Below are 21,435 nucleotides of genomic sequence, written 5' to 3' on the forward strand. Positions count from 1 at the left end.
TTTTCTGGAAAAAACCCACAGAGGTGAAGTAGGGCAGGAATTTAATCTGTTTTATTCACTGCTACATAGCCAGTGCCTGGGACTGAGTGCTTGGCCCATTATAGGCACCAAAAATCTGTTTCTTAAATGAATAAGTGAATGAATAATTCTGTAGAAATTTAGTATTGTTTTGAAGTTTTAAAATGGTAATATAAATACTACCCTATCATACATACCGCTCTGTAGCTTTTTCCCCTCAACAATTTGCCCTGAAGATCTATTTTAGGATGCATAGAGCTACTTTACTTTTCTTGTATACAAATTCTTGTATACAAATAACTACAGTGGTTCTTTAGATGTTCCTCTTTGCACACGTGTTAGATTTTCTCATGGACAGAAAACTAGACATAGAGTAGGCACATTTACGTGTTGATGGATACCGATAAAGATCCAACTACAGTGGCTGAACGCGTTTACAGTGCTCCAGCAGTGTTTAAAAGTACCCGTTTTCATCACATCTTGCCGACACGTGATGACCTACAGAAGCTCAGCGAGTGCTGAGGATGCCTTCTCACTCTCTGGACTACAACTCCCAGAACGCACTGCGGTTCCTCTGCCTACCTGGGTAGGCGTGAAATGGAATGACCAATCCCTGAGGACCTCAGGAAGGTGGCGCTGCCTCCGCTCCTCACCTACCTCCGGGTTCTGCGGCGCCCAGAGCAGCGGGACTACCACTCCCATAAGCCACCGCGGACTGGCCGGCCCAGCCACCATTTCAGGACTTGGCAGGGACAGGGGCGGGCCCCGGACTCCACTTCCCGGCAGGCAGTGCGGCCTGAGGGGGGCGGAACTCCATTTCCCAGCAGTCTCCAGGCGGCGGGCGCCGCTGTGCCTTGTGTGGGATGTAAGCGCGGAGGTGGGCGCGGGGGACCGAGGCCAGGACTCTCCTTGGGACTTGGGGGGCCTGGCCTAGGGGCGCCTTCCGGGCGGACTCTAGGGCCCTTGGGGTATGGGCGCAGAGAGGGGGCGGGGCGGCCATTGGGAGTCCTCAGTGGGGTTCTAGGGGCGCACCCTCATCGGGGCCGGGGCTCCTGGGGTTGTGGGGGACAAGAAGGCCCCGCAGCCTCGGCTGAGGGGTCTCTTCGACGAAAGAGGGGGAGCAGATGAGCGGAGCGTGAAGGGGCGGGGAAGCCAGGGATTGTGTCTGTGAATGTGTAGGGGGGTGTGGAAAGCTAGTCGAGCCTGGGAGGGGGGCTCCTGGGCCGTGCCCCCCCGACCCTCCCTCCACACGCTCGCCCGCAGGCCGAGGCCCGCCGCCATGGGGCTGAAGGCCGCCCAGAAGACGCTGTTCCCGCTGCGCTCCATCGACGACGTGGTGCGCCTGTTCGCTGCCGAGCTGGGCCGAGAGGAGCCGGACCTGGTGCTCCTATCCTTGGTACTGGGCTTCGTGGAGCACTTCCTAGCTGTCAACCGCGTCATCCCCACCAACGTGCCCGAGCTCACTTTTCAGCCCAGCCCCGCGCCCGACCCTCCTGGCGGCCTCACCTACTTCCCCGTGGCCGACCTGTCCATCATCGCCGCGCTCTATGCCCGCTTCACCGCCCAGATCCGCGGCGCCGTCGACCTGTCTCTCTACCCGCGAGAGGGGGGCGTCTCCAGCCGCGAGCTGGTAAAGAAGGTCTCCGATGTCATCTGGAACAGCCTCAGCCGCTCCTACTTCAAGGATCGGGCCCACATCCAGTCCCTCTTCAGCTTCATCACAGGTTGGAGCCCGACAGGTGGCAAGGGGCGAGAATCCTGTCTCACGTGTGAACCTTGGCCCACCTCTTCACAACACTGTGTGGTTTACAGAGCCCTTCTGAGACCTGTAAGCCTTGTGAGGTGGGGCAAGTGTTATGTCCCCCTTTGCAGCTAGGGAAACTGAAGCCCAGAGAGGGAAAGTGATCTTCTAAAGTCACACAGAATGGCAAGGCTGGGATTGGACCCCAGTCACTTGACTCCAAATCCATTAGCCCACCCTCTGCACCCTCAGAACCCACCTCCCTGCCATTGAGCAGCTACAGGAGTCCTGCAGCCCAGCCTGAGGCACAGAGGGCAGCAGCAGGTTTAGGGAGCGAGGAGCCAAAATCGGGCTACATTTGAGCCAATTCCATGAAATGTCTATGAACATGTTTTGAAAGTGAACAGACCAGGGCTTCACCTCAAGAAACTGAAGGCTCAGGGCTTGCAAAGAGCTTTCCTCTTTGATCCAAGCCCAGTTGACTGGCAGTCAGGTCCAGGAGTGCCATATTGAGAAGGAATCTGAGGCTGCTTCTGAGCTTAGCAGGAAAAGAATACAGAGAGAAATTGGGAGTGTCTGCCAGTGGGTGTGTAAAAAGAGTGTTGGCCAGTGTCCTGTTTTTGCTGTCCCTGGTTATAATCTAATAGGTACAATAAAACGAGGAAATTCTTAAATTAGCAGAAATATATAATACATTTGCAGAGAAAGAGAAGAGATAGGGTCAAAAGCTGGGTGGAACTACAAAAGATCCGAGATCTCCTGTTGAGGAAGGGGAACGTAAAGGGGGAAGGAGAGTCTCTGAACACATAGGAGGAAAGGGATAGAGGGAAGATGGGCAGGAGTGCCTGAGGTTTGAGCACAGGCTTGGAGGTGAGTGTGGGAGGATACATGGCCCGTCACTACCTGGTCCCTTCCCCCACGGCAGAGCTCAGAGGACCCTCTTTCATTACTTTCCCTTCCACAGGCACCAAACTGGACAGCTCTGGTGTGGCCTTTGCCGTGGTGGGGGCCTGCCAGGCTCTGGGTCTCCGAGATGTCCACCTGGCCTTGTCTGAGGACCATGCCTGGGTAGTGTTTGGGCCCAATGGAGAACAAACAGCTGAGGTCACCTGGCATGGCAAGGGCAACGAGGACCGCAGAGGCCAGACAGTCAACGCGGGTGTGGCTGAGCGGGTATTGCATCCCCCCCCCACCATACTCTCCTAGCCCAAGCCACCCAAGGAGCTCTGCTTTCTTGGGCCATGCTCCCCTCTTCCTATCACCACCTACATATGTCAGGAAGGGGAGGGCCCCCTTCCTGGCTGTCATTCCTTAGAGCAGGCACAGGTAGGCCATCGTGAGACATCTGGTCTTGTCCTCTCCCAAGAGCTGGCTGTACCTGAAAGGATCATACATGCGCTGTGACCGCAAGATGGAGGTGGCATTTATGGTGTGTGCCATCAACCCTTCCATTGACCTGCACACTGACTCCCTGGAGCTGCTGCAGCTGCAGCAGGTGAGGGGTGCCTGTGGGACCCTGGGCCAGGGCGCTTTCCCTTCCTGAGCTTCAGCTCCCCCTTCTGTAATGTGGGTGAATCATTCCTGGCCTGGACTTTCCTGGGGCTCTTGGGAGGGGAGAATTGAGACATGAAAGCGCTTTGACTTCAATAAGGGGCTAGTTCTGAATTCTGGCTTTTCCCACCTGGTGGGAGGTCCCTACTGGTGCTGGACCCCCGTCTGCCTGGTAGACTGAGGACCCCCCTCTCCCCTGCCAGCTCACACTTCTCTCCTTTGGCCCCTAGAAGCTGCTCTGGCTGCTCTATGACCTGGGACATCTGGAAAGGTCAGTAGAGGGAAGTGGCCAGGCTGGGCCTCGGGGTGGGCGGGGGGGCAGCCTGGACTCATGAGCCTTTCCCAGGTACCCTATGGCGCTGGGGAACCTGGCAGATCTGGAGGAGCTGGAGCCTACCCCTGGCCGGCCGGACCCACTCAGCCTCTACCACAAGGTGGGGACATCTCAGGAGGGTACAGAAGGGAGGTGCAACGATGGCTGGGGTTCCCTTCTCTCTGGGGACTGGGAGGGGGCAGGTGAGGCAAGAAGAACTTTGTGCGTATTGGGGGGTACCGCCCATCTAGTCCTCATTTTGTATTTACCATGTGCATATTCAGGGCGGTCGGGGCTGTCTGAGGAGTGTTCTGGGTTCCCTGCCTGGGAGTGGTAGGTCCTGGATTTGTCCCCTCGGCCCTACCTTTTCTACTGCTTATCATTGTCCTTCTTGGAGTATAATAGAGGTCAAACACTGTGAGAGCACCGAGCCGGGGGTGTTAACTTGGTGGGGCTGGGGGTAGGAGAGACATTGGGCTGGGCTTGGAAGGCCAGCCCCGTGCAGACCTACAAACCCAGGGAGGAACACCTGGTAGAGAGGATGGCCTGGGGTGAGGTCACATGGGAGATGAGACTCCCTGGGAACTTCCTATTGCCCCTCCTGGGTGTGATCCAATGGGACATTTGTGCCACCTGGGGCAGCTGGGAGCTGCCTCCCTGAGGCCCCTCTGCTCTATCCCCAGGGCATTGCCTCAGCCAAGAGCTACTACCGGGATGAGCACATCTACCCCTACATGTACCTGGCTGGCTACCATTGTCGCAACCGCAACGTGCGTGAAGCCCTGCAGGCCTGGGCCGACACAGCTACTGTCATCCAGGAGTGAGGATCCCCCAACGGGGCCCCAGCCTGGCCTTTCTTCCCCTTCCACCCAATTTCTAACCACCCTCGTCCAGGAGGGAGGCCTGGGTCCCAAGCCCTATCCCCTCTCCATCCAGTCACTAGGCAGCCAAGGCCACCATCACCCAAGAGGTAGGGACCCCTGATGAGAGCTTCACGCCTTTCCTTCCCTCCCCTCTCCTCCTAATGTCTAACCACTGTCATCCAGCTATGGAACCTGCATTCCCCACCCCCCTCCTCACTCTTGCTCTGGGCTGACACAGACACCACCATTTTGGAGTGAGGACCCCAACCGTTCACTCAGTCCCTGGATGACCCCGGAAAAGACACCGGGGCTCCATCCCCTGCCAGGTCCCTGGGGGTAACAGCCATGGCCGAGACCCCACAGTGCCCTGCTGCTCTCACAGCTACAACTACTGCCGTGAAGATGAGGAGATCTACAAGGAGTTCTTTGAAGTAGCCAATGATGTCATCCCCAACCTGCTGAAGGAGGCTGCCAGCCTGTTGGAGGCCGGCGAGGAGCGGCCAGGGGAGCAGACCCAGGTGAAGGGCTGGACCTCCAGCCTGTGTACACCTTCCCACCTGAGCAGGGCTCCCAGTCACAGGACGTGGGACTGCTGCATGGGACTGGGGATGTCACGAGACAGGTGGCCCAGTTCAGGCAGACAGCTGTGTTCTCTTATGCAGTAGCTGAGGGCCTGGGCTTGGGTTTGAGGAGTTGAGGTAAATGGGGTGGAAGCCCCTCTCTTTCTCTGTCAGGGTCACTCATTCAGCTGAGGGGGTGAGATGGACGTAAGGGATGGTTCCTCCCTCCTCCCAAGTCCTGGCTAAGGACTGGTTTTATAAAACGAAGGCGGTTCTAAGAATTCTCCCCACCTATGCTCACATCTGCCAGAGCTAGGGCTCTTTGTCCAGGCGAGAGGTCTGGCCTGTGCCCTCTGATGAGGGGTGAGTAATGGGGTCTGAACTGTGCCCTCCTTTCCCCCTTTCCCAGGGCACCCAGAGCCAGGGTTCTGCCCTCCAGGACCCAGAGTGCTTCGCCCATCTGCTGCGATTCTACGATGGCATCTGCAAATGGGAAGAGGGCAGTCCCACGCCCGTGCTGCACGTGGGCTGGGCCACCTTCCTTGTGCAGTCCCTAGGCCGTTTTGAGGGACAGGTGAGGGACAGCTGTGCAGGGTGGCTGGGGAGGACAGGTGGTGACAGCAGCTACAGCGGAGTCAGAACCTTTGTAGCCCTGAAGGGGATCTGCCCGTCCCCTTTGGGTGCGGGTGAGACCGAGGCTCCACGACAGGATAGGCTTGGCCGGGTCTTGGGGTTCCACCCACTGGCCTGCAACCTCTTCCTCCGCTTGCCCCCGCCCCCCCATCCGGCCCAGGTGCGGCAGAAGGTACGCATAGTGAGCCGAGAGGCAGAGGCGGCCGAGGCAGAAGAGCCGTGGGGCGAGGAAGCCCGAGAAGGCCGGCGGCGGGGCCCGCGGCGGGAATCCAAGCCTGAGGAGCCTCCGCCGCCTAAGAAGCCGGCGCTGGACAAGGGCCCAGGCGCGGGCCAGGGTGCGGTGCCAGGACCCCCCCGGAAGCCCCCAGGCACCGTCCCGAGCACTGCCCGCGGCCCTGAAGGCGGCAGCGCGGCTCCGGCGCTGGCGCCCGCCGCCTCGCCGCCACCGGAGGGTCCGGTGCTCACTTTTCAGAGCGAGAAGATGAAGGGCATGAAGGAGCTGCTTGTGGCCACCAAGATCAACTCGAGCGCCATCAAGCTGCAGCTCACGGCGCAGTCACAAGTGCAGATGAAGAAGCAGAAGGTGTCTACACCTAGTGACTACACTCTTTCATTCCTCAAGCGGCAGCGCAAGGGCCTCTGAAGTACCCGGGTCTCAGTATCGGCCCGCTCGGAGCCCGCCCTCAATCAGGATGAGGTTCCACCCAGCCCCCCTAGCGAGCCCAGGCTCCGCCCCTGGCCTAGGGGCCTAGGCCCCGCCTCCAGGCCCCACCCCTACCCGGAACTCAGGCTGCAGGTTCCCAGAGTAGACTCCACCCAGCGCCCGAACCGAGGGCTCTGCCCAGTCACTTGAATATAGAGCCCATCCCCCAGGATCCCAGCCGGCCAATTGAAACCTTACCCTGAGTCCTTCACCCATCTTTAAAGGTCCAACTACGGGAAGCTCAGGCTCCATCTCAGAACCGAGGTTCTAACCTTCGGCCTGACCAGTGTTGGCTCAGGGTTGCTTCCAGCCCATAGGGCTGTTTCACCCTAAACCCTAGGAGCACAGGTCCCACCCACAGCCCGGGAACCAAGGACCCCGCTCAGCCCCTAGGAGTACATTTCCGCACTTCAGAATTCCATTCCTTGGGAATCCAAGCCCCCTACCGCAAAGAACCTAAGTAACGCTTCCAGAACTTGGAAATCCTAGCTTCCTCCCTTCCCTGTCGCGAGTCCGGGACACGAAACTCCGCTCCCGGCGTGTGCGAATCCTGAGCCCCACCCGCTTCCTGACCAAACTGGCCCCAGATCAGAGCAGACCTCTCTTCCGACCCTCTGGGAACCTCCCCGGGGTCCATCCCGTCTCGGGGGACTCTGGAGGAAATCTGCAGGGGTTTGCGAGCGGGTGAGGGGAGCCTGATCGCTTCCTGTTTTGTACATAGATTTATTTTTCAGTTCCAAGGAAGATGAATACATTTTGTAAAAAAAAAAAAAAAAAAAAAGTACTTGTCCGTGTTTCATCTGGGAATTTGGGAGTGGAGCTCCCCCTCTTTCCTCTGCCGTCCGGCCCTCCGGGCTTCGGGCTCCCCACCTGTAGAGCGCGAGGAACCGGTGGCTGGCAGAAGAGCCTCGGCACCATCAGCTCCTCCCGGGCTCGGGACTTTCCCTAGCTGCCGAGGGCCGGTCCCGCGGGCGCCTCCTCCCGGCCGGGTGGCGGGGCATCCCCGGCCTGGCCCCGCCCCGGGCCCCGGCCCCGCCCCCGCGGCCTCTGAGCCACCGGCGCCCGCCTCGGCGGTCCCACCCCGCCACGCCCCGCGCCGCCCCGCGCCGGCTCCGCGGCTCCGCAGCTCGCGCCCGCCCGGCGCCGGGCCATGGCGCTGCTGCAGGATGTGTCGCTGCAGGATCCGCGGGACCGCTTCGAGCTGCTGCAGCGCGTGGGAACCGGGACCTATGGCGACGTCTACAAGGTGCGCCGGGCGGCGGGACGGGCGGAAGAGAGGAGAGGAGGGTACGCGCTCCGCGCCCTGCTGCGGGATCCGGCCCCCAGCCCCGCCCCTCCTCATCTCGCTTCACCCCCTCCGCCCCTGCAGGCCCGCGATACGGTCACGTCCGAACTGGCCGCGGTCAAGATAGTCAAGCTAGACCCAGGTGAGGGCCCGGAGCCAGGGCCTCAGCGCTGGAGGGAGGGCAGAGGGCCGCAGAGCGGGCGCGGTGTGAGAGTTGACATTTCCGAGACCCCCTGAGAGGCAGGCCCCGGGAGGTACTGTCCGCTGGCACCTGTCTGCCCTGGAGAGAGGAGGCACTCTGTGCCCATTTTGCAGATGGGGGCATTGAGTTAAGGCGGCCCTCTTCATGATGCCCTGTGTTTCCCAGGGGACGACATCAGCTCCCTTCAGCAGGAAATCACCATCCTGCGTGAGTGCCGCCACCCCAATGTGGTGGCCTATATTGGCAGCTACCTCAGGTGAGGCTGCTTTATCCCCTTGCCTGCCCCCAGGCAGCCCCCATATGGCCCTGCCATGTGCCCACCCCAGCTCTGTGTTACCCCAGGAATGACCGCTTGTGGATCTGCATGGAGTTCTGCGGAGGGGGGTCCCTGCAGGAGATTTACCACGGTGAGGGCCAGGACTCCAGGCCACAGAGGGTCACAGCCTTCTTCCCATCCCCACCGCAACGCAGGGCAGGAGGGGAGAGCTGGGGCCTTGGATTTGGGCTCCTCTCCACTTCTCACTAGCTGTGTGACCTTGAGAGAAATGCTGTCCTTTTCTGGGCTGTATATCCCAGCCTATGTCGGGAGGGGATGTGGCCAACTCCCCTTTCACCAGCAATGCCTGCTGCTTACCCCACACAGGGTGGAGCCTGGGAGGGTCAGCATATCCCCGCAGACCCCCCTGCCAGCCCTTACCCCTCCCATTTCAGCCACCGGGCCCCTGGAGGAACGGCAGATTGCCTGTGTCTGCCGAGAGGCACTGAAGGTAGCTGGGCCCATAGGGCTACTCACACCCCCAGTCCCCTGGAGCAGGGCAGGGAGCCCAGTTGGCCAGTGTGTGTGTTGGGGGGTGGAGTGGGTGGAGTGCTCAGGCAAAGGTGCCTGAGGGGCTGTGGGTCCTGCAGGGAAGGGGCCCCAGCCGTGTTGCCGGAAGCAGCCCATTTCCCTTTTGGCTCAGTCATTTCCTGTTTGGGGAGAGGGGAGGAGGAAGCAGCTTGGGTGGGGGGCCCCAGTCCTGAGACGGGGTTCAGGAGAGGTGGGATATACTGGGTAGCTGCTCTCAGGGGCTCCTCTTCGTCCCCAGGGGCTGCACCACTTGCATTCTCAGGGGAAGATCCACAGAGACATCAAGGTAGGGGTCTGGCCAAGGGCATCGTGGGAGGGAGGAGGAGGCTCTCGAGGGCACCAGATGGGATTCTCTCTCCTCCATTCCCACAGGGAGCCAACCTTCTCCTCACCCTCCAGGGAGATGTCAAGCTGGGTCAGTACCCTGGGGACACAATCAGGGTGAGGGTTCTATGGGAGCTCCTGGAGTGTTAGAGCCTACTTTCAAGTGCAGCTTGTCCTTGAGCAAGTCATTTTACCACTTGAGCCTCAGTTTCCCCATTTAGAAAGTGGAACAGTTCTCCCTTCCTGCTAGAAGTTGGATGTGGTTGGGTCCGTATGGAGTCTAACAGGGGACCCCTGGTGGTTGACCCCTCCCAGGAGGGGACCTGGCTTTGCCTTGTGCCTGTGGCAGTTGTGGCTGAACCTGGGCTGCCTGTTTTCTGAGTCCTGCCAGGTGCATCCTGAGCCTGAGCCCTGGATGTGGGTGGGGAGTGGCAGCCAGAAGTCGGATGAGAGCCGCTCTTTCTCCCTGCAGCTGACTTTGGGGTGTCAGGCGAGCTGACGGCGTCTGTGGCGAAGAGGAGGTCTTTCATTGGGACTCCATACTGGTGAGGCTGCACCTCTGGCTGAGGGGGTGGGGGCCACAGTGGGGCACCCGGCCGTCTCATCTGTGACCCCGCCTCTAGGATGGCCCCAGAGGTGGCCGCCGTGGAGCGCAAAGGTGGCTACAATGAGCTGTGTGACATCTGGGCCCTGGGCATCACTGCCATCGAGCTGGGCGAGCTGCAGCCCCCTCTCTTCCACCTGCACCCCATGAGGTCAGCTGAATACTTGCCCCTTGCCTGATCCCAAGAGCCCTGTGACCCTCGACCCCTGACCTGTGGTCTCCACAGGGCCTTGATGCTGATGTCAAAGAGCAGCTTCCAGCCGCCAAAGCTGAGAGACAAGACGCGCTGGTGAGGGCCCCCATCCCTTGCTGGGGCCCCCTTTTCAGCCCACCCCCCAGGGTGCAGCCTCGAGGGCCCTGCCCTCTCTGGGCCTCCACAGACCATCCGTGGGAGGGGCCTGGGCCCTGCCTCTGGGCTGGGGACCAGTGTGGACAAAGAAGAAGGGCAGATGGTTGATGATGGAGGCGCTGCTGTGTCGCAATAGCAGTGTTGCTCAGGCCGGCTGCCCTTGGTCTCAGGCTGGCTTCGTCCTGGGCAGGCCCAGCAGACTCCTCAGGAGCGGTGGCAGGACGGCCTGCCTGAGGGCTAACCTGGGCCTGCGGGTGGGGTCTCTTGTACCCACTAGGACCCAGTATTTCCATCACTTCCTCAAGCTTGCCTTGACCAAGAACCCCAAGAAGAGGCCAACAGCAGAGAAGCTCCTGCAGGTGGGAGGTGGGGGGTGGGGCAGGGGGCTCGATGCTCAGAAGCAGGGACCCGGAGGCCAGGGACCAACCTGCACCCCCTCCACCCTCCAGCACCCCTTCACGACCCAGCAGTTGCCTCGGGCTCTCCTCACACAGCTGTTGGACAAGGCCAATGACCCCCACCTGGGAACCCCCTCCCCAGAAGACTGTGACCTGGAGGTAAGTGAGAGCAGCTGGGGACTGGGTTTTCACCTGGTCTGGTCATAAGGCATGCAGAGGTGACAGAAGTCAAGGTCCCTTCAGCTTGTATGTTTCCAGCACATGGAGCTTCAGCCTGGTCGAGCCCACCCATCAGGAATCTTCCCTGAGCCGGTTTGCCTCCTTGTCGACCCACTGTGATAGGTTCTTGCCCTTGGCCCAGCGTGACCATGACCCTAGTTGAGCCATCTTCTGCTTTCTCTGTGATCTTTGGCGAGTTACTTGCCTCTCTTTGCTGGCTTTCTCATCTGTGAAACGAGGGTGCCATTTAATCTGGCAATAATCTCAGGGCGTTTTCGTGAAAACAAACACGTCAGTGTGTGTAAAGCAGCTCAAGGAATACCTGATGCGAGGTGAGCGTGGACATGTGTCCACTGTCTGTGTTCTCTCGTAGACTTACGACATGTTTCCCGACACCATTCACTCCCGGGGGCAGCATGGCCCAGCCGAGAGGACCCCCTCGGAGATCCAGTGTGAGTCTGCTTTGGCGGGGGGCTGTGTGGATTGGCAGCTGTGTGTGGATTTGTTGGGGTCTGTGTGGATTTGGTGGGGGGCTGTGTGGATTGGGGGGCTGTGCGTGTGGATTTGGTGTGAGTTTAGGGGTCGGTCCTGAGGCTCTGGCCCCCTAACCCCTGGATCTGGGCCCCCCAGTTCACCAGGTGAAATTTGGCGCCCCACGAAGGAAGGAAACAGACCCACTGAATGAGCCGGTGAGGGGCTGGCGGTGTGGCAGGGTGGGGCGCAGGGCTGGGCTGGGGAGCTGTGCGCGTGACAGAGCACCTCAAACTCAGGAGCCTTGAAGCAGCAGCAGCCTGGCCCTCGGCCCGGGAGAGCTGTCCAAGCAGGCCTGTCCGCCCAGGGACCCGGAAGCCTGGGGGCTCCTTCCTGGGGCAGGTTGTTTTGGGCAGTCAGCTGGGGGGTGGCAGGGTGACCACGCCTTTCTAAAACGTGGGCCTGTCACTCGTCTGAGGACGCCCCCGCCCCCTTTGGCACGTTCTTCTCTGCCTCAGTCGCTGTGACTGCTGGGTTGGCTGACTCACCATCTCTGCTCTCTCTGTCGGCATCTCTCTTCACCCCCACAATCTCAGTCCCTCCCTGCCCTTTTCTCTCACTGTCTCTGTCTCCTTCTCTCTCGTTGTTTGTCTGTTTGGCCCTTTTTCGCACTTTCTCGGCCTCTTGTTGTCTTTCTCACAGTCCTCTTGCTTGTTACCAATCTCACTTTCCATCTGTCTGTCTGTCTGTCTGTCTGCCATCTCTCTCTCCCACAATCTCTCCAGCACTCTCTCACGTTGCCTGTCTGTCTCTCTGCCTCCCTCCCGGTGTTTCTGACTCGGTTTCCCCACAGTGGGAAGAGGAGTGGACGCTGCTGGGAAAGGAGGAGCTGAGCTCGTGAGTGAGGGGGAGGGAAGCTGTGGGGGGGCGGGAGGGGCAGGAGGAAAGGCTGACCTCTGATCCCTTCCCCTCCCTACCCAGGAGCCTGCTGCAGTCAGTCCAGGAGGCCCTGGAGGAAAGGTGAGGGGCCAGGGCCCGGAGGAGGTGGAGGGCAGCTGGGCTCAGGACCCAGTCACATCTCACACCTCGTCTCCCTCTGATTTGTCCCGACAGGAGCCTGACCATCCGGCCAGCCTTGGAACTCAAGGTACGGAGAGGAGGGGAGTGGGGGATGGGGATGGGGGTGGGGGGCAGTGCGATAGCGGGTGCAGTTGGGGTGGGGGTAGGTTACAGGGTCACCTGCTAACAGCTGGGCTGGGTCCGCTGACCCTCCTGCCAGGAGCTGGACTCCCCAGATGACACCACAGGAACCATCAAGAGGGCCCCGTTCTTGGAGCCATCCCCCACTGAGCCTCCAGCTGAGGACCTTCAATCCAGCCTGCCAGGTGAGCCCCGGGCTCGGGGGACCAGGAGGCAAGCCCCGGGAGGTAAGGGGTGGTCCAGGACGGAAATTCACGGCAGGTCTGTGCCTGCAGGAACCGCACCTGCACTTCTCCCAGGCCCTGGCAGCCCCCCGCTGCTCTCCACTGCCTGGGCCACCGTGAAGCACCGGGAAGATCATGAGGTGAGGCGGTGCTGTAGGGGGTGGGTCGGGGAGACGGGAGGCTGGGGGTGTGGCCCTGACTCCTTTCTTCCCTCCCAGAGGTCATCCTGCCGTGGGCTCCCCCCGACCCCCAAGGTGCACGTAAGTGTTTGCACATGGCTCCACCGCCTGCTGCCTCACCACCTGCGGTTCCCCCCGCCCCGTCCCCCCAACCTGGTGCTTCCTCATCAGCCTCTTGCCTCCTCTCCAGATGGGTGCCTGCTTCTCCAAGGTCTTCAATGGCTGCCCCCTGAGGATCCACACTGCTGTCACCTGGATTCACCCTGTCACCCGGGGTAGGCCAGGGGCAGGGAGGAAGCAGGAGCCTGGGAATCCCCAGCTTGGGCCAGGGGACGTGGCTGACCTCTGACCCCATACCCAAACCTGCAGACCAGTTCCTGGTGGTGGGGGCCGAGGAAGGCATCTACACCCTCAACCTGCATGAACTGCATGAGGATACGCTGGAGAAGGTGAGGGCCGGCTGGCGGGGGAGGGCCGAGGGCCTTGGGCGTCTGGGGTGCTGACCCCTGTCCATCTATGGCTCTGTGGCCTCCAGCTGATTTCACACCGCTGCGCCTGGCTCTACTGTGTAAACAACGTGCTGCTGTCACTCTCAGGTACAGTTGGGGCAGGCGGGGGCAGGGCCAGCGCCCCATCCACCAACACTCTCTGAGCCCCTCTCCCCTCCATCCCATCCCTCCGCAGGGAAATCCACGCACATCTGGGCCCACGACCTCCCAGGCTTGTTTGAGCAGCGGCGGCTACAGCAACAGGTCCCCCTCTCCATCCCCACCAATCGCCTCACTCAGCGCATCATCCCCAGGTCAGGGACCCTGGGGAGCCTGGCCCTGCGGGGAGGAGGGAGGAGGGAGAGGCAGAGGGACTGAGCCTGGGCTGGACTGCAGCCTTGCCTGGTACCGAGACTGTTGGGATCTTAGACGCGTCACTTGGCCTCTCTGAGGCCCGGTTTCCTCATAGGTCAATACAGTTGGTAGCCTCCCCTCCCCCTGCACCCAGGCCTGTCGGGAGGGAAGGAGACAGGGCATGTGAACGTGCCTGGCAAGCTCTGGGAGCTGGGGTGGGTAGGCTGTGGGGCAAATGTTTCCTGAGTACCTACTGTGCGGCAGGTCTTAGGCTGGGCTTAGGGATGACAAATCAAATGAGTTCTTGCCAGTAAGCTCCTGGGACTGAGGTGCGGCAGGGGGAGAGCTGGAAGGGGTGGGGAGGCCTCAGAGAGGCCAGGCGAGCTCACAGAGTTGTCAGAGCGTTGGGGGTCTTCCAGGCAGATGAGTTAGGGAACAGCCTTCTAGCAGTGGGAGGAACAAGTGTGAATTCTCGTGGGCGAGGTGGGAGTTAAAAGGTGTGTGGCCCGAGCGAGGAGGGGGAGCAGCCCGAGAGGAAGCTGCGCGGGCAGCAGAGCCCTGCCGTTGAGGCCAAGCCCAGGATCTGGGCTTTGACTGGCAGCGGACCTGGAGCATCTTAGAAGGATCCCTCTGTACGTCAATCAGGATTCTTCCTGTTGCAGGTGATTCAAATCACCGGCTTAATCACAAAAGGGAATTTAACGGCCCGTGTAGGAGTAGGGTCAGCTGCATGTCCAGCTGGATCCAGGCTTAAATGGCATCCTCAGGCATCTTCCTGCATCTCCTGGCTCTGTTTTCCTCTTGTCACCTTCCTTCTCACGCAGGCTTTCTTGTCCACTGATGGCTGCCTGCAGGTCCAGGCCAGCGTTCCACTAGCTAACAACCCAATGGAACTGGAACCTCTGTTTCCAAGTAATTCCCACAAAAGTCCAGGGCCAGTTCTCACTGGCCTAGCTTAGGTCCATGCCTACCCCTGGGCTAGTCACTGTGGAAGGGGATGAGGAGCCAGGGCCCAGGCCTGCGTCCCGTGCCCTCTCTTGGAGCTGGGGGAAGGAGAGAGGGGCTTGTCTGGGCAGCTGGAAACAGGAGCATCTGCTGGCCGCTCTGGTGACAGTGGGAAGGAGGAATGGAGGGGGAGGGTGGCGAGAGGGCCTGGAAAGGAGGCCGGTGTAGTGACCCAAGGCAGTGTAGGGCAGTGAGAACTAGATGGACTCGAGCAATATTTAGGAAGTGGGATTGACAGGATTTGGGAACTAATCAGAGTGAGCTGGAGGGAAAGGGAGGGACTGGGAGACCCCCCCAGAGAGCAGACTGTGTGGTCAGACTTTACGGGGCAGTAAAGTCCCTCATTCAGCCATTCAGCACCTAGTATGCGCCAGGCAGTGTCCTGGGCGTGAGATACACCTGGGAACTGGAGACCCTTATATTCCCCAGACTCTCCTGTTGAGACAGACAACAGAGGACATGAGAAGGAGTCTATGCGGTGGTGACACGGAGGGGAAAGTGCCCCGTGGAAAAGAGCAGGGTGGTCAGGAAGGACCTCACTGAGAAGGTGCTTTTTGAGCAAAGACTCGGAGGGGTTGATGGAGCAAGTCCTGAGGGTGTCTGGGGGGCTGGAGCCGGCCTGCCTGTATGAGGATCAGCAAGGAGGCCCGTGAGTCCAGATGGATGGAGTGAGAGGGAGCTGGCCTCCGAGGGCTCTGTAGCCACAGTGAGGGCTTTGCCCCTGGCTCAGAGCAGCCTGAGGGCCACTGCAGAGGAGTGGCGTGACTGAGGTTTTCACGGGTCACTCTGGCTGCTGAGCTGGGAGGAGACTGGAGGGGACGCGGGCGGACGCAGAGACCCGTCAGGAGGCTGTGGCACCATCAGGTGGGACATGATGGCGGCTTGGGCCGGGGAGGCCGTGAAGGAGGAGAAAAGCTGTCGGAGTCCAGTTTTATATTGAAAGCTGAACCAACAGGATTTCCAGACAGTTGGTGGATGGAAGAGAAAGGGGAGTCAAGGAGGACTCCAAGCTTGTGGCCTAGGCAATGGGAAGGATGGAGCTGTCGTCAGCTGTGGGTGGAGCAGAATTCAGTGTTGTCACGTGGAGTTTGAAGTGTGCAAGTGGGGCCTCAGCCCTTGGCGGGGGCTGGGGGGTGGGGGGTGGCGCTGAGTTCTGAGGGGGGAGGCGGGCTGTGGGCTTAGACATCGTCATGACCAGGTGGGTGGTGGAAGCCGGTGGGGAGGGCGGGGGAGGCCGGGCCGTGGGGAGATGAGGGGCCCAGGGCCATTATTCAGGGGGCTCGCTTGAGGACCACATCGGGAGCCCTGTGGCCTTGGGGCTTCCTGACCTCAGTCCGAAGCCAACCTCTGCTTTGGCCCAGGACCTGCAGGAAACAGGCCCATTACAGGCCCAAGTCACAGGCGGCTTTGGGTGTGTGTTTGGGAAATCACAGTATCACAGCAGAGATCTCGAACTGTTGGGAAAAAAAAAACAAAAAATATCCGCCTCTGTCCCATCTGAAGGCCAGCTGGGAAAGAGAGTGGAAGGAACAAGGGGAGAGAGAAGAGGGAGGACAGAGGCGGAGAGAGAGGTGCTGGCTTCCTAGGCGGGGCCCACATCCCAGCAGAGGGTGCAGACAGGGCTGGGTCACTGAGAGGAGGTGGCAGGGCTGCTGACATGTAGCCCTGTTCCCCAGAGGAAGAAGCAGGTTTGGAAGGTCCCCTGAGGGTTTGGGGGACAGCCAGTAACCAAAGGAGGGACCCCACTTCTCCCTCGGCACCCACTGGCCACCCCACGGAATAGCCTGAGCTGAAGCAGGAGAGGGCAGGGCGTTTGCCGTTTTCTTGTGAGTCTTCATCTCCTCCGCCCGGCTTGCTCACCTGTGACTTGCAGTGTGTCGGGTGGGGACTGGCCCTGAGTGCTCTGGCCGCCGGAGGAGCTGGAGGCTGCATTAGCTTGCCGCCCTCCCACACCCTCGTTTTTTCAGTTATTTCTTTATTTACACCCTGCCTCTGCCTAAAAAGTATTTTCGATGACTGAAAATAGGTGGGAAAGTAATAATAACGGGATGAGAAAAGTTAGCCTTTTGTGAGGGCACCTGATGTGCCAGGCTCTGCTGCACACTCCTCCCCTGAGTTAACTCGTTTAGGCCTCACTGCGACCCTGCGAGGGGGATACCACGGTTATCCCCAGGCTGCAGGTGAAGCAGTTGAGACCCGGAGAGGTTCAGTGCCTTGCCCCAAGTCGCACGGTGAGAGGTAACTCTGTGATCCAAACCCCTGGACTGGATGTACACGCTCCAGGCTGTATAGGGGGTGCTGGAGCCACGAGCACTGCGTCACATCCTGCGCGATTCACAGCTTCATGGCTCCTCGGATACTCGGGCCAGCGGCTTGACCTCTCTGAGCCTCAGTCTGCCACCTGTGAGGCGGGGAAGGTGTTAGTACCCGCCCCTTAGGGCTCTGCAGGGGGCCTTGCCCAGGGTGGCACCCGTGACGCCTGCCCTGGTTGCCACCCCACAGGCGCTTTGCCCTGTCCACCAAGATTCCTGACACCAAAGGCTGCCTGCAGTGTCGCGTGGGTAAGAGCTGGGGGAGGTGGGCGGGGCCGGGTGGGCGCGGGTGGGCACAGCCCCGGGCCCACCTCCCTCTCTCTCTCGCAGTGCGGAATCCCCACACGGGCAGCACCTTCCTGCTGGCCGCGCTGCCCACCGGTCTGCTGCTGCTGCAGTGGTATGAGCCGCTGCAGAAGTTCCTGCTGCTAAAGGTGCGGGGCCGGTGGGGGGACCCCCGGGCGGGTGGCAGGGTTTCTGGGAAGAGAAATGTAGACCTGAGCGCCCCTGCTGCCCCCAGAACTTCTCCAGCCCCTTGCCCAGCCCAGCAAGGATGCTGGAGCCTCTGGTGCTGGATGGGAAGGAGCTACCGCAGGTGTGCGTGGGGGCCGAGGGCCCCGAGGGGCCCGGCTGCCGCGTCCTGTTCCATGTCCTGCCGCTGGAGGCTGGCCTGACGCCGGACATCCTCCTCCCACCCGGTGAGCTGGAGGGCCAGGCTGCTGTATGTGAGTGTGTGTGTGAGTGTGCGCATGTGTGTGTGATATAGAGAGAGAGAGAGAGAGAGGGAGGGAGGGGGGAGGGGGGAGGGGAGGGGAGGGGGAGGGGGAAGTTCCTCACAGCTTACGGCTCCATGGAGACCTTGGGGACCCGAAGCTCCCAGCCTCTCTTCAGCTCAGCAGCAAAGAAAACCTGACCAACCCTGCAGGGGCTGCAGGGACAGAGCCAAGCTGGGGAAGGCGGGTGCCAGAGGCCTCCATTCTGAGCAAGGAAGCAGGACACTGGGTGTTGGGACAGCTCAGGGGAGCAGAGTGAGTGGCAGTGGGTAAAGAAGGGGGAAGGTGCCCTGGACCAAGTCCTTGCGGTAGCCCAGACCCCCAGCCAGGGGTCTCATGGGATTTTACTCTTGATCCTCACGATGGCCCTGCAAGGTAGGCATCGTCGTGCCTGGGTTACAGATGAAGAAACTGAGGCCCAGAGATTTGAGGTCACACAGTGGCTGGGTCATGAAGCCTGGCTCTCCTGACTCCAGAGCCTCTGCCCTCCAAAGCCTCCCTGGGCCTCAGCCCTGCCCCTTGTGATGGGTCACTTTCCTGCCAAGCATCAGTTCCCCTGCTGTGCAGTGAGACTGGGCATCGTGACCCCACCCAGCTGTTGTGCAACGCACGTGTGGGGCAAGCTGGCTGATGCACACCCCCAGCTCTTCCTCTTGGGGCCAGAGCGGGGCTGGTGGCTCAGCCAGGCTGTCTCCCTTCTCTGCCTGCAGAGGGGCTTCCGGGCTCAGCCCAGCAGGTGATCCAGGTGGACAGGGACACAGTCCTAGTCTGCTTTGACCGTGAGTGTTCCTGGTATCAGGGCTGGGGGCTAGAAGGGGGTGGTGAGGGAGGCCAGGTGGGTCTGTCTCCCCAGAAGGGAGCCACCACCCCCCCCCGCCCACCAGCCCGCCCCCTGTGCAGGCTGCGTGAGGATCGTCAACCTGCTGGGCGAGCCCACAGCGACGCTGGCGCCTGTGCTGACCTTTGACTTCCCCATTGAGACTGTGGGTAAGTGAGCAGACAGAGGTGGGGGCAGGAGTATCCCTGGCCTGGAGCACATGATGTGGCCCCGGCGACCGGGGCTGGCAGCAGGACAAGGAGGCAGGTCCCCCAGCCCCTCTCGAGAGCCATGCTGGTCACCTGCGGCCCAGGACCTCTGTGGCCCAGACCTGGGTCCAGGGTGTAGCTGGGGGAGCCAGTGTCCCCAGGGCAGATGCAGGGCTGATGGCTGCCTGGCCCCTCCTAGTGTGTCTGCAGGACAGTGTGCTGGCCTTCTGGAGCCATGGGATGCAAGGCCGCAGCCTGGACACTAATGAGGTGAGTGAGACTCAGGAACCTGGTGGCTCCCCACCCAGTTGTCCCCACCTTTTAGGAGGGGACCCGCTGGGGCGGCCTCAGTGCCCCTTTTCTTCCCAGGTGACCCAGGAGATCACAGATGAGACAAGGATCTTCCGAGTGCTTGGGGCCCACAGGTAGGACACAGTGCCCTGGCCTCCCCTTCAGACGCTCTCCAGGCCAGGTGGAGGTGCCCAAGTGTCTTCCCACCTTGCTCACCTCCGGTTCTCTCCCCTCCAGAGACATCATCCTTGAGAGCATTCCCACCGACAGGCCGGGGGCTCACAGCAACCTCTACATTCTCACGGGCCATCAGAGCAGTTACTGAGCCAGTGGGCCGGCCTGGCCAGGGGTATCCCCCGCCCGCCCCAGGCCTTAGCGGCAGTTCTTTTAGGCAGAGGGGCCCCTCCCAGATCAGAGGAGCCCAGGCCCCAGCTCTGATGGTCTGAAGGGCAGAAATCCTGAGAAGAGTTTGGGGGCTGGGGAGGGTAGGGGTGCCTACCCCACACCTCTGCAATAACTGGACCAGAGGAAGCTGCTGTCACCTCCCCCTCTCCAGCGGGCAGCCAGTCCCCAGTGCCCCCTGGCAGGGGCCCTGGGCTGGTTGGGGGCGGGCCCGGGGCTATCCATTCCATTTGGTTCCACATTTCCTTTCCACTCTTCCTGCCAAGAGCCTGCCCCTGTGCTCTGTCCTGGGGAACATGGTATTTAAAAGAGAGACTATATTGGTATTAAAGCTGGTTTGATTTTATTCCACTGGCCCCTCTGGTTTGGGGGGAGCTGAGCCCACCTGCCTCATCTCCCTCTACCTCTCTCTCCAGCACATCTTTCTTTCTTTCTTTCTTTCTTTCTGTGGCACCAGGTGCTGTGGATATAACACGGAAGGGAGGCCACCAGTGTTCTGGTGGCTCTCTCATGGGGAGCCGGGCAGAGGTGAGGGGGAGGCCATGGCCCCCATTGGCATCTCAGGGTGGCTGTGTCTTCCTGGGCTCCCTTGCTCAGGATGAGCCCTCAGCCTTGCAGCGTGAGGTCTCTTTTGTGGCCAAGGAGTCATGCAGATGGGGCCGGGGGAGGCACTAAACAAGGGACTCATCCGAGCACCCCTGTCCCATATGAGATCTCACCAGGTAGCCTATGGAAGGGCCCAGGAGAGGCCCGCCAAGGGCTGCTCCACCCAGCCCCGGGGAGGCTGCAGCCTTTGGAGACAGCCTGCCCTGACCTGTATCCCCCACCCAGGCCTGGGGCTGCCTCCTGGCCTCCCACCTGCTGCCTGGATATCAGTTGCTCTGTCAGGCCAGGATTACTGAACATGGGTGTGCTCACCAAACTAGACTCTGGGAAGATTAGCCTGTGTCCATTTAACAAGAATTCCTAGAGGGTCTCTTCAGTCCCCATCCCTGGGCTCCCAGAGGGGTCCCTACCAAGATGTGGACCAGCCCCCAGTGAGGGGAGCTGTCCTTGCTGGAGCCTGCATCTCGAGGGCACATTCGTCCACCCGTTGCTGGCCTTGTGCTTTGCATCGTCATTCTCCCACATTTCCCTCTTAGCGGGCTCCACACCCCCAGGCCAGGGAGCCCCCTGTGGCCCGAGGCACTGACCAGGCTGTTCTTGACCAGATCCTTTGGGCAGGTGAGGCCAAGGAGGCAGGATGGCAGCTGGCCTTAAAAGAGGGGTCAGTTGCACAGGCAGGACCAGAGCTGCGGAAGGTGGGACGGCCTGGGTCTGGGGGAGGAGCTTGAGCAAAGGTCCAGGGTCAGTTTGGCCCAATCATCTCCCTTCTGATGTTCAAGGCAAGTGTTTGAATAAGAACTCTACACCTGGTGGGCTGTTGGTAAATACTTGATAAATGAATGAAATGATGAGTGGGGGTGTGCTGGGTAGATGGCATGCCAGTCCCCAGTGCTCCTGGCAGGGGACCCCGGGCGATATCATGGTTGTCATATTGTCCCCTTTTCCACCCTTCAGCAGAGCTCTGACTGCTCTCTTAGAGACAAGGGAGGGTCTCTCAGCTGAAATGGGGAGTCAGATCAGGAGCGGAGACACAGCTCCTGTGAACTAGGCATGCACGCGTGTGTTCTCCCTGAGACCCAAAGGAAGGAAAGAGGCACCTTCCAAGTTCTGAAGGTTTGTCTGCACCAGTCTGGGGGGGTGGGCGGGTGGGGCATTTGACGGGCCAGATGGAGGGGGTGACTGGGATATGATTCCTAACGTCATTTTTCCAGATTTCTTAGCAGAGGTGCAGGATTAAGGAGTGCGGGGGTGGGGAGGGGATCTCCTGCTCCGTGGACAGAGACCCCTGACCCTTGACCCCAGGTACCGGGAGAGGACTTTCAGCCCACAGAGCAGCAGGTGGCAGACAGTGCCACCTTGTGGCAGGTTGCCCCAACACTCTAAAGGAGGGTTGGGGGATGTCAGAATGTAATGCGCCAAAGCAGGGGTGCCTGGGAAAAGCAGGGGCCCCTGATAAAGTATTTGCTGCCAGCAAAGTCTGGCCACCAGCCAAAG

General features: G+C 60.6%; 2 protein-coding genes across 7 annotated transcripts; both read left to right on the top strand.

Moving 5' to 3' along the window:
- Positions 1–1,297: 1,297 nt before the first annotated feature.
- On the top strand, positions 1,298–6,322 carry MEN1 (menin 1; the record flags this gene model as incomplete). 4 transcript variants are annotated; one of them, XM_079708062.1, is made up of 9 exons in its annotated part: positions 1,298–1,757; positions 2,724–2,932; positions 3,126–3,254; positions 3,541–3,581; positions 3,657–3,744; positions 4,307–4,443; positions 4,869–5,004; positions 5,456–5,620; positions 5,840–6,322. In XM_079708062.1, the coding sequence occupies 9 exons, from the start codon at positions 1,298–1,300 to the stop codon at positions 6,320–6,322; spliced, it is 1,848 nt and encodes a 615-aa protein (XP_079564188.1). The 4 variants fall into 4 exon arrangements, with proteins under 4 accessions (XP_079564188.1, XP_079564189.1, XP_079564190.1 ...); XM_079708063.1 differs by having other exon boundaries at positions 1,298–1,742; XM_079708064.1 differs by having other exon boundaries at positions 1,298–1,742; positions 2,724–2,827.
- Positions 6,323–7,401: 1,079 nt separating this feature from the next.
- Positions 7,402–19,681, top strand: MAP4K2 (mitogen-activated protein kinase kinase kinase kinase 2). Of its 3 annotated transcripts, none has more exons than XM_079708066.1 (32): positions 7,402–7,628; positions 7,752–7,809; positions 8,035–8,125; positions 8,212–8,276; positions 8,581–8,636; positions 8,955–9,002; positions 9,089–9,131; positions 9,513–9,585; positions 9,664–9,795; positions 9,871–9,933; positions 10,271–10,352; positions 10,443–10,550; positions 10,984–11,062; positions 11,241–11,299; positions 11,935–11,978; positions 12,063–12,101; positions 12,195–12,228; positions 12,361–12,466; positions 12,557–12,645; positions 12,724–12,765; positions 12,875–12,959; positions 13,054–13,133; positions 13,220–13,280; positions 13,369–13,486; positions 17,034–17,092; positions 17,174–17,277; positions 17,364–17,541; positions 18,327–18,395; positions 18,517–18,603; positions 18,842–18,912; positions 19,012–19,067; positions 19,171–19,681. In XM_079708066.1, the coding sequence occupies exons 1-32, from the start codon at positions 7,533–7,535 to the stop codon at positions 19,256–19,258; spliced, it is 2,463 nt and encodes an 820-aa protein (XP_079564192.1). In that variant the 5' UTR covers positions 7,402–7,532; the 3' UTR covers positions 19,259–19,681. The 3 variants fall into 3 exon arrangements, with proteins under 3 accessions (XP_079564192.1, XP_079564194.1, XP_079564193.1); XM_079708068.1 differs by having other exon boundaries at positions 12,581–12,645; XM_079708067.1 differs by having other exon boundaries at positions 9,898–9,933.
- Positions 19,682–21,435: the final 1,754 nt, after the last annotated feature.

The sequence above is a fragment of the Hyperoodon ampullatus genome (assembly GCF_949752795.1).
Source record: "Hyperoodon ampullatus genome assembly, chromosome: 7".
NCBI classification, from domain to species: Eukaryota; Metazoa; Chordata; class Mammalia; order Artiodactyla; family Ziphiidae; genus Hyperoodon; species Hyperoodon ampullatus.

Bases quoted from the DNA above. Each gene is read 5' to 3' on its own strand.
- MAP4K2 (XM_079708066.1), top strand. From the start codon at position 7,533: ATGGCGCTGCTGCAGGATGTGTCGCTGCAGGATCCGCGGGACCGCTTC. The intron at 12,467-12,556 runs GTGAGCCCCGGG...CTGTGCCTGCAG, and splicing joins CCTTCAATCCAGCCTGCCAG to GAACCGCACCTGCACTTCTC. The intron at 12,646-12,723 runs GTGAGGCGGTGC...CTTCCCTCCCAG, and splicing joins AGCACCGGGAAGATCATGAG to AGGTCATCCTGCCGTGGGCT.